The sequence below is a fragment of the Dipodomys merriami genome, unplaced genomic scaffold (genome assembly GCF_024711535.1).
Source record: "Dipodomys merriami isolate MVZ:Mamm:240054 unplaced genomic scaffold, mDipMer1.0.p SCAF_1, whole genome shotgun sequence".
NCBI classification, from domain to species: Eukaryota; Metazoa; Chordata; class Mammalia; order Rodentia; family Heteromyidae; genus Dipodomys; species Dipodomys merriami.
Window position 1 is genome coordinate 73,556,050 of NW_027202270.1, and position 16,071 is coordinate 73,572,120.

The 16,071-nt window shown below is 38.1% G+C and overlaps 1 protein-coding gene across 1 annotated transcript in view; it reads left to right on the forward strand.

The window, feature by feature from the left end:
- Window positions 1-3,279: 3,279 nt before the first annotated feature.
- Window positions 3,280-16,071, forward strand: part of Nxph2 (neurexophilin 2) — a 123,002-nt gene continuing 110,210 nt past the window's right edge. The window contains exon 1 of the mRNA XM_070038050.1: window positions 3,280-3,350. Coding sequence (XP_069894151.1) covers window positions 3,300-3,350 — 51 coding nt within the window. The 5' untranslated portion in view covers window positions 3,280-3,299. The remainder of the gene's footprint in view (window positions 3,351-16,071) is intronic.

Consider the following 16,071-nt stretch of genomic DNA (forward strand, 5'->3'; position numbering starts at 1 on the left):
CTCCCATGTGGAACTGTGTTCCCCACTTTCCCCAACACAGATGTAACCTGACTATTCTTGAAGCTGCTTCAACTCATTTCATCTCGTATTTGTTTTATTATTAAATGAATATTTAATATTTATTGAATATTCTGCCTGTTTTTGTCTACCCTTCCTCTCTCCATTTGTCTGCCCCTCTCCTTGATTCCGCCTGTGTGATAACACGTGTTCTAGCTTCCTGATATTTATTTTGTTAGACTGTAAGTTACTTGTTCATAGGAGTTACACCATTGGAATTCTCCCCTATGTGCATCAGATTTTGATATGGCCTTGTCAATGAGGCACCCATGTTACCCTGAATCCATCTTTTCTCCCTGCAACTTCACTGAACAGCACTTGCACTTGTTATTATCTGCTGTGTTTTGCTAGTTGAATCTGTTCTTGATTGAATCTACCTTTTTTTTGGAAGACAGACAATATATTAAAGGCTTCTGTCTATCATTTTTCCTCCTGGTTCTCTCCCTAGATTTTTAAAAACCTTTTCTCATTCTTTCCTTTTTTCTTTTTACTATAATATGTACTATAAAATTAAGGTGGCACAGAAAATGATCAATAGTCACTTTATAAATAAGCACAACAATGTCAGACTTATACCACAGTGATTCATGTTTCCTCTATTCTATATAGCCTGAGTACTCAAACGATTCAGTTAGCTTTGAATTCAACACTCTGTAGTTCGTGTGTGTGTGTGGAGGGGGGGGGGAAAGGAATGTATATATTTAGGATTTCAAATATCCAAGTTAATGTTCTACTTTTAAATAAAAGTTTTCCTAAAAGCACAGACATGAAGAGATATGAATAAATTCAAATAAAAAATCAATAATTCAATAATTAAACTACAAAGTTTCTTGTTTTCCAAGTTACTTATAGTGATACGTTTATGTCACACAGTTCTCCTGCAGAGAATTAGAGATGATGGAGTTGCAAATTACTAAATCAAGAAGGATCTAATCTTCTGGCTTTGAGGTGATCAGCTGAGTTTACACTGAAACACTGAACCTGAGATGCTACAGCTTGCAAAGCTGTTTGCCTTTCTTGCTGCTAAGCCGCACCTTTTCTACAAAGTATGACTTCTTTTTGAGTCAAATCCTTTCCATGAAGTTCTGTTTTTTTTTTCCCTAAAGGTTGTCTGTCAACAAAATGAAACTCTATTGAGGTACTCGAGTCAGACAAAATCAACAGACTCAGACACTTTCCAATTGTTTAAATTACCTTATTTATGCCTCTAAGACACAATGCTTTTCTAGATCAGCTAGACCTAAGCTTCAGCCTTTGGTAAAAAGAGAGCATTTTTGTGGGATTCAGGAGTGAGTGAGCTATAGATTCAGATATGGAAATTTCATTTGTTTTTGAGTCTGTTTCAAGGAAAAGTCTAAACGAAATGCAAGAGAGTCTGTGAGTGCTTTGCTTTAAGGCACTAGAGCCAGCCACCCAGGTTTGGTAAATGGTCTGCATATGAAGCATGGCCCTTGCTTGTCTCTCTCTTCCTATATAGAAGGCTGAATTTATTAAAGAAATGCCAATCTGCAGTCCCAGGGATACAGTCTTCCAAAATCTCACAGGGATCCCAGAGAAATCTAGAATAATCTGGCCTCACTTAGGCAATGTTGCAACAACAAGTGAGAAGACAAATAAGATTTTTTCCCTACTCAAGTCAATCTTCCTATCTTTAGAACCTAGGACCAAGGATGCTCGGCTTCAAGCATGGTTCCCATGGTCCATTAAGAGTTTACGAGTCCTCTCTCCAATGTTGAAGTCTGAGAAGTAAGTGAAAACTTGTTTTCTTGTGTTCAGATGACAACCTTTCTGTCATACTTTTCTTGGAAATCAATTGCAATTCTCTTTCCCTGCCTCAATGTGTTTTCCTTCTGTAAGAACTTTGTTTGTGTCTGTAGACATGAGGACAAGTGTTGCCTTGAGTGTTCTGTTGAAGCAGCTGCCTAGACTCTTGTCCGTGGAGAAGTGCATTTGCCTCTCGGGACCTTACAGCTTTCTATTTTTCACCTGTTCAGTATTGGGGTTGATGGATGATGCTTAATTATCATTCACCCTGAACACTGTGGAGCCTCAAGCCTCACTGCCTTTGATCTTCCACTGGATGTCCAGCACAGAGCTACTTAGACGCTCTCGCCAATGGAGAGGTGTTAACAGAGATCAGGACTCATGCTTGGGGTCTGCAGCTTCAACCAGCATAAAAGATACCCCTCTCCAAGATTTCCCAAGTTGGAGGACTGGGGGCTGAGGCAGCCCTCCTCTGGTTAAACCACTCCTCCCTCTCCCTGGGCAGAAGGCATCTAAAGAGTAGAAAGGGTGGCTCTGCTGCTCTCCTACACTTGTGTCTGCCTACATCCTTCCCAAACCAGAGTAAGCTGGAACAGCTTCACCTAGCTTCTTCTCTCACCGCCCAGCCACTACCACTCCTTGAGGTCCCCACTATTTCCCAACTCCAGAAATCCTTGCAGCCGGATCAGCAGCTTCTCCTGCCCGCTAGCTTCTCCTGCCTGCTAGCCCGCACAGAGGCGTGGAACACTCTGCTGCTCTGTCCATCCCCACCTTCCCTTTGCAACCCCCCCACACCCCAGGACTCTGCCTTTCCCTTCCCTTACAAACTCCCTGGGTGCTCTTCCAGACCACTCATTCTTACATCCAGCGGGGAGATCCCTTCACAGTCCCAACTCCCAAGGTTCCCTGGCCAGGTGCGGGAGCCCTCAGTGGGCAGGACTCCAGGTACAGCCTAGCTGCTCCGACCAAAGGAGAGAGGAGACACCCTTCATTGTGGGGACTCCAAGACACCAGCTGGCCGGGGAGCGCTCAGTTCTGCCAGAGAGCAGCCTGGCAGGGCGAGATCCCTAGAATAGCCTTGCGCGCGCAAACTCCGCGCGCACCAAAGCTTTCGAGTCGTCGCCTGCACCCGCAGGGCGTCCCCTGCGCTCCCACCGACCCTGACCGAACCCCAGAGCAGACGATTGTAGCTCGGGCAGTTCCGCACGCTCTTTCCAAGCCCCCCTCGCGTAGGGGCCCCGGGAGACACCTCCCGCCTGCCCTCCTCCCTCCCCTTTCCTCGCCCGCCCACCCACCCACCCAACCAGCCAGCCAGCCAGCCAGCCGGCCGGCGCTGCACCGCTCAGCGCGGCGCTCGGATTCCACGCGGGAAGCGCTGCGCTCCGTCCCCGGTGTCCTCAGTCCGGCCCCCCGAAGTGGAGATGCGCGAGAAGCAGGCGAGGGCGCGCAGCTCCTGAGACGCCGCGCCAGCCGGCACCATGCGCCTGCGGCCGCTGCCCCTCGTCGTGGTCCCCAGCTTGCTGCAGCTGGTGAGTGCCGGGCCAGCCCCGACGCCCCACGCCCCGCGCGCAGGGCACGCGTTTCGGCGGGAAAATCGCGAGGGTGGCGGGCTCCCCAGAGAAGCCGGTGGATGTATGGAAAATGGGGCGAAGGGCGCCCGGAGTGAGGTAGTTTTGGGGTGGCCATAGAGGTTGGAGGAAATGTCCTGGAGACTGGCATAGAAGGGACATAGAGGCGGGTGAGGCTAGGGACTTAAACGTTTGGGATAAAGTAGGAAGAAAGTGTCTGGGAAGCGAGGTTTATTGATCAGCAGGAATCCTGGGATGGGTGTAGGTGGATACGATGCGGATTGGGTTGGAAGATTTTCCTTCAGCCCAGACTAAAAGAATTGGTGATTCTTATTTCTTTCTGGTGTTTTGCCCAGGTGCCCAAAGCAGAGCATCTGGGCTAGGATAGTGTCGTCTGGAAGGGTGTGGGGGCAGGGGCAAAAGATTCATTTTGGTGTCATCTTGAATTCCTTTTCGTTTCCCATTTGCTACTGGGAACTGAGAAGGGTGTTGTGCCTGCTGGTAATGCAAGACGTAACTTTTCAAGGCCAAACTCCACCAAGGAGCCCTGCCTAGGGGATCGCTAAGCATCCTTTTCCTGGAAATGTCTTGTTCCTTGTCTAGGCGGCTTGGGGCCGCTGAAGAATATGAAAGGTACTCAAAGGTGGTTCAGAGATCGCCAGACAACTGGACGACTCTCTGTTGTACCTGATTTCCCGGAGAGGTTCCACATTCTCCTCCTCCCTATTTATCCTTGTTTGCTTTATGGGTTGCTAGTTGCTTATATTTAAGGCTAATTCTAAGTAAGACTTCACAAGGAAACTTTGACTAAAATTGTATAAGTGGAACTGCTTTGGTTCATTCCCTCTCTGTGATTGATTGCTACTGGTCACTTTACATCTGCCTTGATAGGTGGCTATTAAGTGATCACTCTCATGATTCAGGGTGTCTTTGGGTCCTCCTCATACTTAAGATTTTGTATGATAACCTCTGGGTTGTTAAAACCAGGATGAGGAGTCCGGAATAACAATCCTTTTCCTTGAGAGAAAGTCAAATAATTTGTGTAAGTTTTGCAATGAAATAAATTATGACTGTAGAGGCTGGGGCACCTTGCATGTGTTGAAGATAGAAGAGACTCTTAAGAGACAAAAGTGAAAGACCACTGGTCCTGTGCTCCATTCCTGAAAGAGCAGAGATGTAACTTTCCCTGCATAACATTAGCTAAGAAATTCTTCAGTGGCATCAAGAAGATCATCTCTAATGTCCTTGAACGAGCTGGCACAAGCTGGCTAAGTATAATACAGAAGATGAAAATAAGTTTCACATCGAAATCTTTATATATCTGAAATATATGCTACATTAATCTTCAGTATCACTTGCTTTAACAATTTTTAATCTGGATTTCAATGAAAAGAGATTTAACAAAGCAGCAGTTATGTGGTGTGCCCAGTGGGAATCCGGTGCTCATATGGAGTCTTCAGAATATCTTCATTAATCTTAGTTCATTAATTTTCTATTTAGTGATGATGAACTGTGTGTCCATTCCATAAGCACTGTTCACAGAAATGAAGGAATATTTTTAGTGAATGTATGGGAGAGAAGTTAGCTTTTCTATCAGCTATTGTATTGGAAATGTTAGATTTGCCCCTTCCACCATGAATACACCCAATATGATACAAGAAATGCATCTGGAAAGGATTATCATTCTTTAAGATTTAGATTCTAATATTGCTGCATATATTGATTGATTAGTGTTTATGGAAGGTATGTCCAATGCAAATCCGTTTTTGGATTGTGCTGGGGTTGTAATGTGTTTTCATTTTTCTTTTCTTTTCTTTTTTTCCTGGAGCACTTTATCATGGTAAGTGAGGTAGGGAGCTGCAGCCTTGTGATAAGCACCAGGCCTTCCACGGCCATCCTCTTGGACAATAAAAGGCTGTTTACATTCTCCACATTCTTAGAGCTGTTTCCAGCTTTTTAACACAAGGGGGTGAGGATGTGAAAGGAAAACAGAGTAGCTGAGCTTGGTAGACCCAGATTGAAACATTCTCCAACCCCACCATATGCCCCACCCTAACAGAAAAGGGCAGTTCAAGCACCTCACCTGTCTCCTTGCTTAGTTTGCAGGTCCAGCCTACCTTTTTGAGCTGGGTATTGAATTTCATTGTTAAATCCTCAAAGCAAGTGGGTAACTTTTGGTTTTTTTTTTCTTGGAAGACTAGCATTTTATTTTTGAGGAATCATATGAATTCTGCTGAGAAAGATAGTCATGTATCCATAGAAAAATCTATATACACATCTGTCTATTTAATTTGTTAGAGCAAGACAGATAACACTTGAATTACTATTGAAATTGGATTGTTATTTTCTATTTGCATTGCCAGACAAGATTGTACTTAAAAAAACTAAAGATTTAAAATGAGTAATAGATTTATTAAAATTATGTGAAAATCGCTTATTTAGGGAGCTATGCCCAAAGAAGTCATCAGAGATATAAAATTGTTAGAAAAACTTGATTTTTTAAAAAAAAATGTGGATAGTGAAAAGTTCTAAAGAAACAATAAGCTTAATGGGTCAATGTTACAGACAGCCTGTAGAGGTGTGGGCATGCAGCTGTCCTTGCTCAGTTTTCTTGGCTATTGTCTAGCCTTTTAAACAAGTAGTTTGCTTTACCTAATTAATGGGGTTACTAGGCACTTGAAAAATTAAAACACTCACCTTGAGTGTGTTCTTTTCTTAATATCCTTTAGTAGTAGTGTATTCAATATAAGAATATTCTGTCACTTAATGAAAACTTGGCATGTGGAATTAATAAGACAAAATAAATGATGTTTCATGATTTGATATACAAGGTGAAGACTTCACTTAGGTATCAATTACTTACAGATTTGTTTGATAATTTGTAACTCCTCATGATTATTTTACTTTTAAGCAAAATGTAGACTGTTTAAATTTGAATTTAGATGAATTATTAACTCCAGTGTAAGGTAATTTTGTAATAATGTAAAAGTAAACTTGTTATGTATTTCAGTTTATTTTTCTTGAATAGAAATGCTGAGTTTGGATAAGGATATCTAAGTTGAAAATGATTGATGTAAGTAAGCAATTTTTTGGAATCCTATACTATCACAAAACTTGTGATGACCAGTTTTAATTTTATCATTGCTTTTTGACATAATCTTGCCTGAATTTTTTTAAGGATATGTATGTGTATGTTAAAAAATATTAATCTTCATATTGGTCTATTGTATTTACCAGAAGTAATAACTCATGACTCTCTTCCGTTCAAAAATCACAATTTCCTACCTATTGTCTTGATCAATAAACATCAAAACAGCATTTCCCAGTGTAGGATCAATACTAGTCTGTTAGCTAGAGGACAATATGGAGGAGAAAATACCACCAGATCAGGGTGTGATTCAGCGTTAACTGGGCTTTAAAGCTAACTCCTCCTGAGTATCATTAGGTTTGAATTTTAAAAATGAAATTAGGGTCAGACAACTAAATCCCAGACAGATACTTCCTAATAAAAGTTGTACTATTCTGAAATTGTGTTGTCTGGTCCAGTTTAAAATGCCTTTGACATAGGGAAGTGGCTCCTCTTGAGATCATAGTTTATTGCTTTATAGATTTCTGAATGGAAAAGAAAAGCTTACTTAATCTTTATTTTCTCTCTCTTTCTCTGGTGTTTCTCATTAGTGGACAGAATACTAAATAAGGCAAAGACATTTTTTGAACTATCTTTTAGCTGTTTATATTGACAGCTTAAAATGTGTACCTTTGCAAATCAGGTAAATTAAGAAATGCGGATTTTTGTCATGCACAACATGCTGTTTTGAAGTATTGGCCACCTTTCATGTAATAAATAGCTAATCAATATAGCTGGAATGATTTGGTCATGTACTGATAACAATCAAAGGTAGATATAAATATGTCACAAGTTTGTGATTTTATGAAAGCTCCAGGACTATCACTAACTGTTTACATATTCCACAGATTTTTACCTGAGGCTTTGCTGGGTAAAATTTGAAAAAAGAATTATAGTCGTACACTCAAGTGCTTATAACCAGGGCTGTGTCAGCGTTTCTTTGAGGAATCTCATTTCTGTCCTAGCCATAAGCATTATTGCTGGTTAGAAGCTGACATTTAATATCTTGATTTGGAAGTCAATTATTTTAAAGCTGTTTTTAAAAAAATTGGCCCAAATGATTCTGAGCATTCATCCATGTGGAGTTACTCTCTAGGCATCCTGAAGGTATATAGGCTGGCAGTTCAAAAACTAATTTCTATATTATTGGCCTGATGATAAAATCAAAAGACAAATCAATAGCTTTTACTTGCACATGCTTATAATTTAAATTGCAATATGTTAAAACTATGTTAGGTATTCTTTTTTCAGCTAACTGATTTATTGTACTGTTGTATGGTTCTATAATACTCTTTTATAAGATGTTTAGTTGTTTCAAACTTGAGTAACCTTGTCAGTGTTTTTAACGAATTTTACTAACAGCTTACCTGATATTTTTATTTTGTAATTTTTATTATCTTTAAATAGTAGTACAAAAGAGTTGCCATTTAACAAAGCAGTTTATGAATAGAATATATCTTGATCAATGTCACCCCTCCCAACATTCTTATCCATCCCTCTCCTATTTACCCTTTTCCTCACTCTTCTTAATTTTGTAGGATGGCTTTTTATTATTAGTGATAGGATGAATTGGGTGGATGACAGCTCCATTCTTTATGCCAATATCCTACCCAGTAAATAATGAGCTAAAGAAATTTGTAGTTTAGTTTAAAATAATTTATAGAGATTTTCATATTGTAGAAAAACTTAAGATTGACTAAAGACTTCCATTCTGCTTTATTTTAACTTATAAAATTCTAGATATAAGTCCTCAACTAGATGTTTGATTCATCATGTTGTATACTCAGCATAAGGAGTCTTCTTTTCTTTATGGAACTATCATTTTAAAAACAGAAGAAAGCCTTATTATTTTAACCCAGATGCTATTGGACAGAATTTGCTTTTTCCTTATGCTATTATTCAAAAAGCCTAAACAGTTGTCTTTAAAATTGTCATTCTTTCAGTTTTTCCTTTTTTAAAGATATGGATCTATGAAAGAAAATTGAGACTTTTTTAAAAACTAAGACCACATTGATAATAATGCTCCAGTAGCTTTCTATATTCTATACACTTTCAAGTTTCTTTCATACAATTTATGCTATCCTATTCTCCCAATAAGACTAGAAGACAGAGAAAACATTATAAATGTTTCCATTCTTGTGTTGAAAAGAGCAATGAATATGATATTAAAAAACTGGAATTCTATTTCTAAATATACTGAATATGCAAGAAATACTTACCCTCTATTGGGCTCAGACTTTGCACTTACTCTGTTAACAAGTAGTGAAATCATAGCAGCAAACAAAACAGAGCAGGTCCCAGCTTGTGAGTGTGAATTGTGCTTGTGTGCTCTTGTGAGTTGCCAGCCTTGTATTGTTATACAACAGCCTCAGAGCTTCATCTATGTGGTGAAGTCACTACCGATAGATAAAATAGATTAACATTTATTTCTAAAAGCTCTTTTTAAAATATATTACAAGAATTCAGTTTTGTTCTATGAATGACATCCTTCGTTACTGTACAATTTTTAATATTCCTTATACACAAACAATTGATTTAAATAAAAACTTCACATGGCATTTATGCTATTAGCTGTATCATAAGTGGTATATATGCTTAGAAGTCTATTTATAAAAACACTATGAGGCTGATTAGTATTATCTTTGCTTATAGAAAAGGAAAATTTAGTCTAATAAGCAAAGGAATTAATGAGCACTTACTAAACACAAATAATCAGCAAAATCAATAAAATTTAAATTAAAATGGTATAGTCAAGGCTTTTCCCCCGTGTACAGCTACTAACATATAGTCATTGCTTCAACTTAAAAAAATAAATTGACTCTTAATTAAATCAAAATTACGGTTTAGTATTGTTCAGCAATCAGAAAACTAGCAAGTGATTTTAGGGTGCATCAATGAAAGGTACAGTATTTAAATCAGAAATAGTTTTTAATTTCAAAGAGTCAGGAGTTCAGAGAAAAATAGCACATTTTAAAGTAAACAAAACGGCACAAAGATAGCATATGAGACCTATGAAATATAGAGGAAAAACCTCTAAAAAATTGATCATAACTTTCAGGGGGATGATCTAAATGGAAAAAAGAAAGAAAGAGTAATTGGAATTCAGTCCAACTGTAAACATCTTAAATGCTTTTAAAAATGAACATTGATTTTGAAATCCTGCTGGATTTTGGCTAAAGTGATTCACAGGCCATAAAATATTTGCATAGGCCTCCTATATACTTAGATTATGATTTTAAATGATCTTATATAATGACAGCTTTTAAATCTCACCGATTTACTTTAAATGGCATAGTCCATGTACATATGCACTCAAAGCAGTAATATAAAAAAATAGTGTTGATGATTTAAAGGGAAAAATCAGGCATGTGGTTTATATTGATGTTGATAATGTACCCAATTTCTTCTTATTTCTTTTTTATTTCCTTTTTTTTTTTTTACTTCTTCTTCTTTTGGTGCTAATACCAAGGTTTGAATTCAGGGCCTTGCACTCGCTTTTTTTTTTTTTTACATTAATTCTGGCGCCTTACAACTTAAGCCATTCATCCAATTCTACATTTTTCCTATTAATTGGTATCTCCCAAGCTTTTTCTGTTCAGGCTGGTTTCAAACCACCCTTCTCTAGATCTCATTCTCCTGAGTAGCTAAGATTACATGTGTGGGCCACAGGTGCCCAGTATCTGCATAATTTTGATTCCAGCATTCTATCTTTATTTGTGCGTGTGTAGATGTAACTAGCGATTGGATGAGTATGAATCTGCAGATTTTGAGTGGCTGATCTACACAGTAAGCAAATGGGGTCTTGAAAAGAACCATTTAAGATAATAATTTGAATTAATTTTTAGTAATGATAACAGTATTAATAATATTTTTAATTTGTATAGTCCAGATAGAGGATGACTGGGAGTAATATGGCTACTCAACTGGAAAGGGAGATGAAGTTCTTAAAGGCATCTTTTCCATAGTCTTGAATTCATTGTTGCTCCTGAGTTAATGACTCAAATTAGACCCCAATTTCTAGTTCGCTTGTTAGCCTTGACTTCATGTCTCTATAAGTCAGTATTCATATGTAACCAGGATGTTTTAATACCAGCCTATTCTTTATTATTTTTTTTGTTGGTCATGGGGCTTGAACTCTGGGCCTGGGCGCTGTCCCTCAGCTCTTCAGCTCAAAGCAAGCGCTCTACCACTTGAGCTACAGCACCACTTACCAGCTTATTCTTGACATGTGTAAAGGCACACACACCATTTCTAAACAAGAGTTTTCCATCATGGATTGATTTTTTAAAATTAATTTGTTTTTTGTCATCATGGGACCTGAACTCTGGGTCTGGGCGCTGTCCCTCAGCTCTTTAGCTCAAAGCTAGTGCTCTATTACTTGAGCCACAGTGCCACTTCCGGCTTTTTCTGCTTATGTGGTGCTGAGGAATCAAACCCAGGGCCTCATGCCTGCAAGGCAAGTGCTCTACCACTGAGCTGCCTTCCCAACCCCATTCATTGATTTTTTTTTAAATTTTTTTATTGTAAAGATACTATACAGAGGGTTACAGTTACATGAGTGAGGTAATGAGTACACTTCCTCTTGAACATTGTTACCCCCTCCATTGTTTTCCCCCTACCATCCCCTCCCTCCCTCCCTTCCCCGAGGTTCTTTTTTTTTTTTTATTGTGATTAAGTGATTACTTAATTTCCGGGAAATTCACAGTATTGTGGAATAATGATGCTCATTTAAAGTCACAAGTTCATTCTAACTTTCCTGGAGCAAATTGTCTATCACAGTCTGTAATATATAACGGTGCTCACATGTTATATACCATATATGTGATCAGCAGCATGGGGATATTTGGTAGTGGTTCAACCAGATGAGTGGGAGTTCTTTGTTTCTTAAGTCCTGTTAGTTTTGTCATATCACCTAACATTTTGGATTTATCATCCACTTATCAGGGAGACCATGTACTGTTTGTCTCTTCGTTCTTGGCTTACCTCGCTCAACATGATTCCTTCTAGCTCCATCCATTTCCCTGCAAATGCCATTATTTTGTCATTTCTAATGGCTGCATAATATTCCATTGTGTATAGATACCACAATTTTTGGATCCATTCATCTGTGGTGGGGCATCTAGGTTGTTTCCATATCCTAGCTATTGTGAACAGTGCTGCAATAAACATGGAGGTGCATGTGTCCTTGTATATTGGTTCCTGTTGTTCAGGGTAGATGCCTAGAAGTGGTATGACTGGGTCATAAGGGAGGTCAATCTTTAGCTTTCTAAGGACCCTCCAGACTGCTTTCCAAAGTGGTTGTATAAGTGTACATTCCCACCAGCAGTGTAATAGCGTTCCTCGTTCTCCACATCCCCTGCAGCATTTGTCGTTGGCTGATTTGTGGATGTGGGACATTCTGACTGGGGTAAGGTGGTATCTCAGGGTTGTCTTTATTTGCATTTCCTTCACCACCAGGGATGATGAACATTTCCTCATGTGTTTCTTTGCCATTTTTATTTCTTCATTTGAGAAGTCCCTCTTTAGTTCCTTTGCCCATTTAGTAATTGGTTTGTTAAGTTTGGGAGGGATTAGTTTCTTGAGTTCCCTGTATATACAGGATGTTAACCCCTTGTCTGATATATTGCTGGTAAATATTTTTTCCCAATTAGTTGGTTGTCTTTCTAGCTTGGTTGCGATAGCTTTATCTGTGCAGAAGCTTTTTATTTTAAGGTAGTCCCATTTGTCGAGTCTCTCTCCAACTTGTTGTGACCCTGGGACTCTGTTCAGGAAGTTCCTTCCTGTGCCTATTAGTTCAAGTGTCTCTCCTACTCTGTCCTGCAGTAGTTTCAGAGATTCAGGTTTAATGTTAAGGTCTTTAATCCATGTTGAGTTGATGTTGGTGCATGGTGATAGGCTGGGGTCCGTCCACTTTTAGTTTTCTGCATGTGGCTGCCCAGTTTTCCCAGCACCAGCGGTTGAAGAGGCTGTGTTTCTTCCATTGTATGTCTTTGGCTCCTTTGTCGAATATTAGCTGGCTGTAGGCCTGTGGATTTATGTCTGGATCTTCTATTCTGTTCCATTGGTCTTTGGGTCTGTTTTTGTGTCAGTACCATGCTGTCTTTGTTATTATAGCTCTGTAGTAGAGTTTGAAGTTCGGCATGGATAGCCCTCCCATATTGTCTTTATCCCCTAGAATTGTTTTGGCTATTCTAGGTCTTTTGTTGTTCCATATGAATTTTTGGACTGTTTTCTGTATTTCAGTGATGTACGTCATTGGGATTTTAATAGGAATTGCGTTGAATTTGTATGTTAGTTTTGGAAGTATTACCATCTTTACTATATTAAGTCGGCCTATCCAGGAGCATGGGAGGTCTTTCCATTTCCTAGTGTCTTCTGCAATTTCTTTCTTCAACTTTTTATAGTTCTCATTAAATAGTTCTTTTACATCTTTGGTTAGGTTAATTCCTAAATATTTTATTTTTCGGGAGGTTATTGTGCCATTCATTGATTTTTGAAGTCACCTTTATACTAAGACAAGTGATAGAGTATAAAATATTATATAGCTTACATGCTTGATTGCAAGGTCATCTTCATGTTATCCTGAAATGGAGACAAAGGAATAGCTGTTGCATCAGAGGTACAGGTAAGGATACATAAGCATTAATAGTTCCAGAGAGAGTAGCTGCACACATAATCAGGTGAATTTACCCAGTAGATACCTGGGCTCATTGGCAGAACTGTTGCAGATTATGGAGGCTATGATAAGCACCATCTTCCCAAATAATCATTGTTGACAACCAGTACGGTACATATGAGCAATCGTATTTCTCTGAAAAGCACTGTAACTGCACTGTGATCACACCAAGATAGAAACCTCAGCATAATATACAGATTCTTGGAGCATGTTCCCTAATCTAGAGTTCTGCTTTGACTTTAGCCTGTACTCTACTTTCCATGTGTTCCAGCTTATATGTAGTTTTCATATTAAGTCGATGGCCATGTAATATGGCTTCCTTTGGATCAACAAAAGATTTCTACTCCCTCCAGCTCCTTAAAATCTCTTAAACCACACCAGATTGAAAAGATGGAAGGCTAAGAGAGATGTTCTAGGTTCCAGCACACTCACCCTGGTTTCCTAGAGATCAAATGATGAGAATATGAGTAGAAGCTTGTGAGAGAGCTGTTTAGTAGATATTTGTTTTTGCACAAAATTTGAGAGTTTTAACATACAATTTTTTGATAAGTCTTACTGTTGTGTTTTTTTTCATTTTTAACATACACCTATTTTATTGTAAATATAAAAGTATATGTCCTTGATTCTTCACCATGATTGCCTTTGAGGATGAACTTTGCTACAATGTATTCAGAGCCACTGGGGTGACATTTGCTTCTGCTAGGAAGCTCTGGATTGATGACTGACAGGCATCCGAGTCTGGAAAACTCAACTTCTTAGTATGGACAGTTCTGAGGTATGACTGATACTTTGGAGGGTCTCTGTAGGAGCAGGCTAAAATTACATTCTGAGTCTTCATTTGAGATCACACACTTCTCTGTTTCCCGCTGTCCCACTCTCATACCAGATTGAAAGTATTTCTGTTATAAATCTTTTGCACTCATATACCTACCTCACTGTCTGCTTTTGGGAACGTGACCTAACTTTTCCATTCATATTATTGTTCAGTCTTCAGAAATTTCTAAGGAAGTCATCATTGCCTCAGCCTGCTTCCTGCCACCTTGCAAATCACACATAGAAATAATCATTATTAATAGTGTAATACATATATGTCCAGATGTGTGGATGTGTTTAGCATAATATCATGAAGAGTATAATGCTCTCTAACATGATCTTCTAATTTGGGGCTTAAAAGAAATAATATATATGGAAGTAGAAGTATGATTCAAGTGGAAGAACATCAACCTTAAGAAAAAAAGGCTAAGTGAGAGTATACGGACTTGAGTTTAAATCCTACCATCACACACAAAAATACCATATAGAGCAACTTAGACTTTTGAGAATTCACAGCATTTTATGGAATTGATATATATGTTTAAGCAGCCCCTAATTAATATTTGATTGCTTTTAGTTCTATAGTACATTGTAGAGTACATTGTTCAATATACCTATTGAACAAATTCCTAGAATTGAGCATGTTGTGGAAAATGAACAAGTGAGTTTGTATAAATGTATTTTTTAATAATTGTAATCATATGTACTACTACTCACAATGCCTATATTCCCACTTAAATATCAAATATTAGTATTTTCTATTTTTTGGTATACTTATGTTTGTATCTTTTAAAGAATTGTATTATCAGTTCCAATCATTTTAATTTTATTCTATCATGTGATCTTTCAATAATCTCATATTTTCTTCTTTCTACTTAACGTCTCATATTAAATTTTTCCTGCAGGTATAATGGATAGATACAGCCATCAAAGTATTGTTGAATAAATTAGGCTTTTAAAATGCTTCTAATAAAAACTTGAATCAATATGAAATTTGGTTTTATTTTTGTAAGTAAGCTATCAATTTAAGAATATATTTTCATATTTCATATATATCAAGGATAGAGGCTGATTTTAAATGGCTTTTTAAAATAGGATTTTTAAGGTCATATAATTTTAAATGTAAAGCTACATATGTTTTGTATTTGTAAATAGGTTTTCGAATGTGACACTGTCATCCGTATATGCCTATATATATATATATATGTACACATATATACACATATATATCTATGTGTATATATGTGTGCATACATATATGCTTTCTATATATGCTATCTATATAGCATCTATGTATAGATAGACAGATAGATAGATAGATAGATAGATAGATAGATAGATAGATAGATAGATAGATAGATAGCATAAGATGGTACTGCAGTAGTAGAGTTTGAACTGAGGGCCTTGCCCTTATTTGGCTTGCTTGTTCAGTAGTATGACTATATTGTCTTCACACAGCAGTTGGACTTGTTTGCCCAGGCTGGTCTCAGTCTTGCTTCTCCTCATCCCAGCCTTCTCAGTAGCTAGGGTCAGAAGTGCCACCAGATCCCAACTGGCATTTTTCTATACTTTAATAACCTGAGGCATGAACTTTTACACTAGTACCCTGCCACTCAGAAATGCAGATGTCATATCTGTAAATGACATAAAGTGAAGCATGTAAAGTTTTTTTCATCAGGATTATTTTAAGAACATAGAAAAACTTCCCTTATTTTTGCCTTTGATCCATGTTAGCCATTTGTTTTGAGGAAGTCTTTTTTAAAAAAAATAAGTTTTTTATTGTGAAAATACTGTACAGAGGGGTTACAGTTACATGAGCAAGGTAATACGTACATTTCTTATCCAGCATTGTTGACTCCTCCTTTGTTTTTCCCCTACCTCCCACCTCCTCAACTACACACCCGCGCTCCCCCCCACCCCTGCCTAAATTGTAAAGTTTTTTTAACATAGCATCTTGTACATCTCATTGTTGCAATGGGTCAAACTTTATCCCTATTTAAACAATTTGTTTTTTCTCTTCCCCTTCTCAAATTATACCAACATCAAATACAGTGAAAACAGAGGTT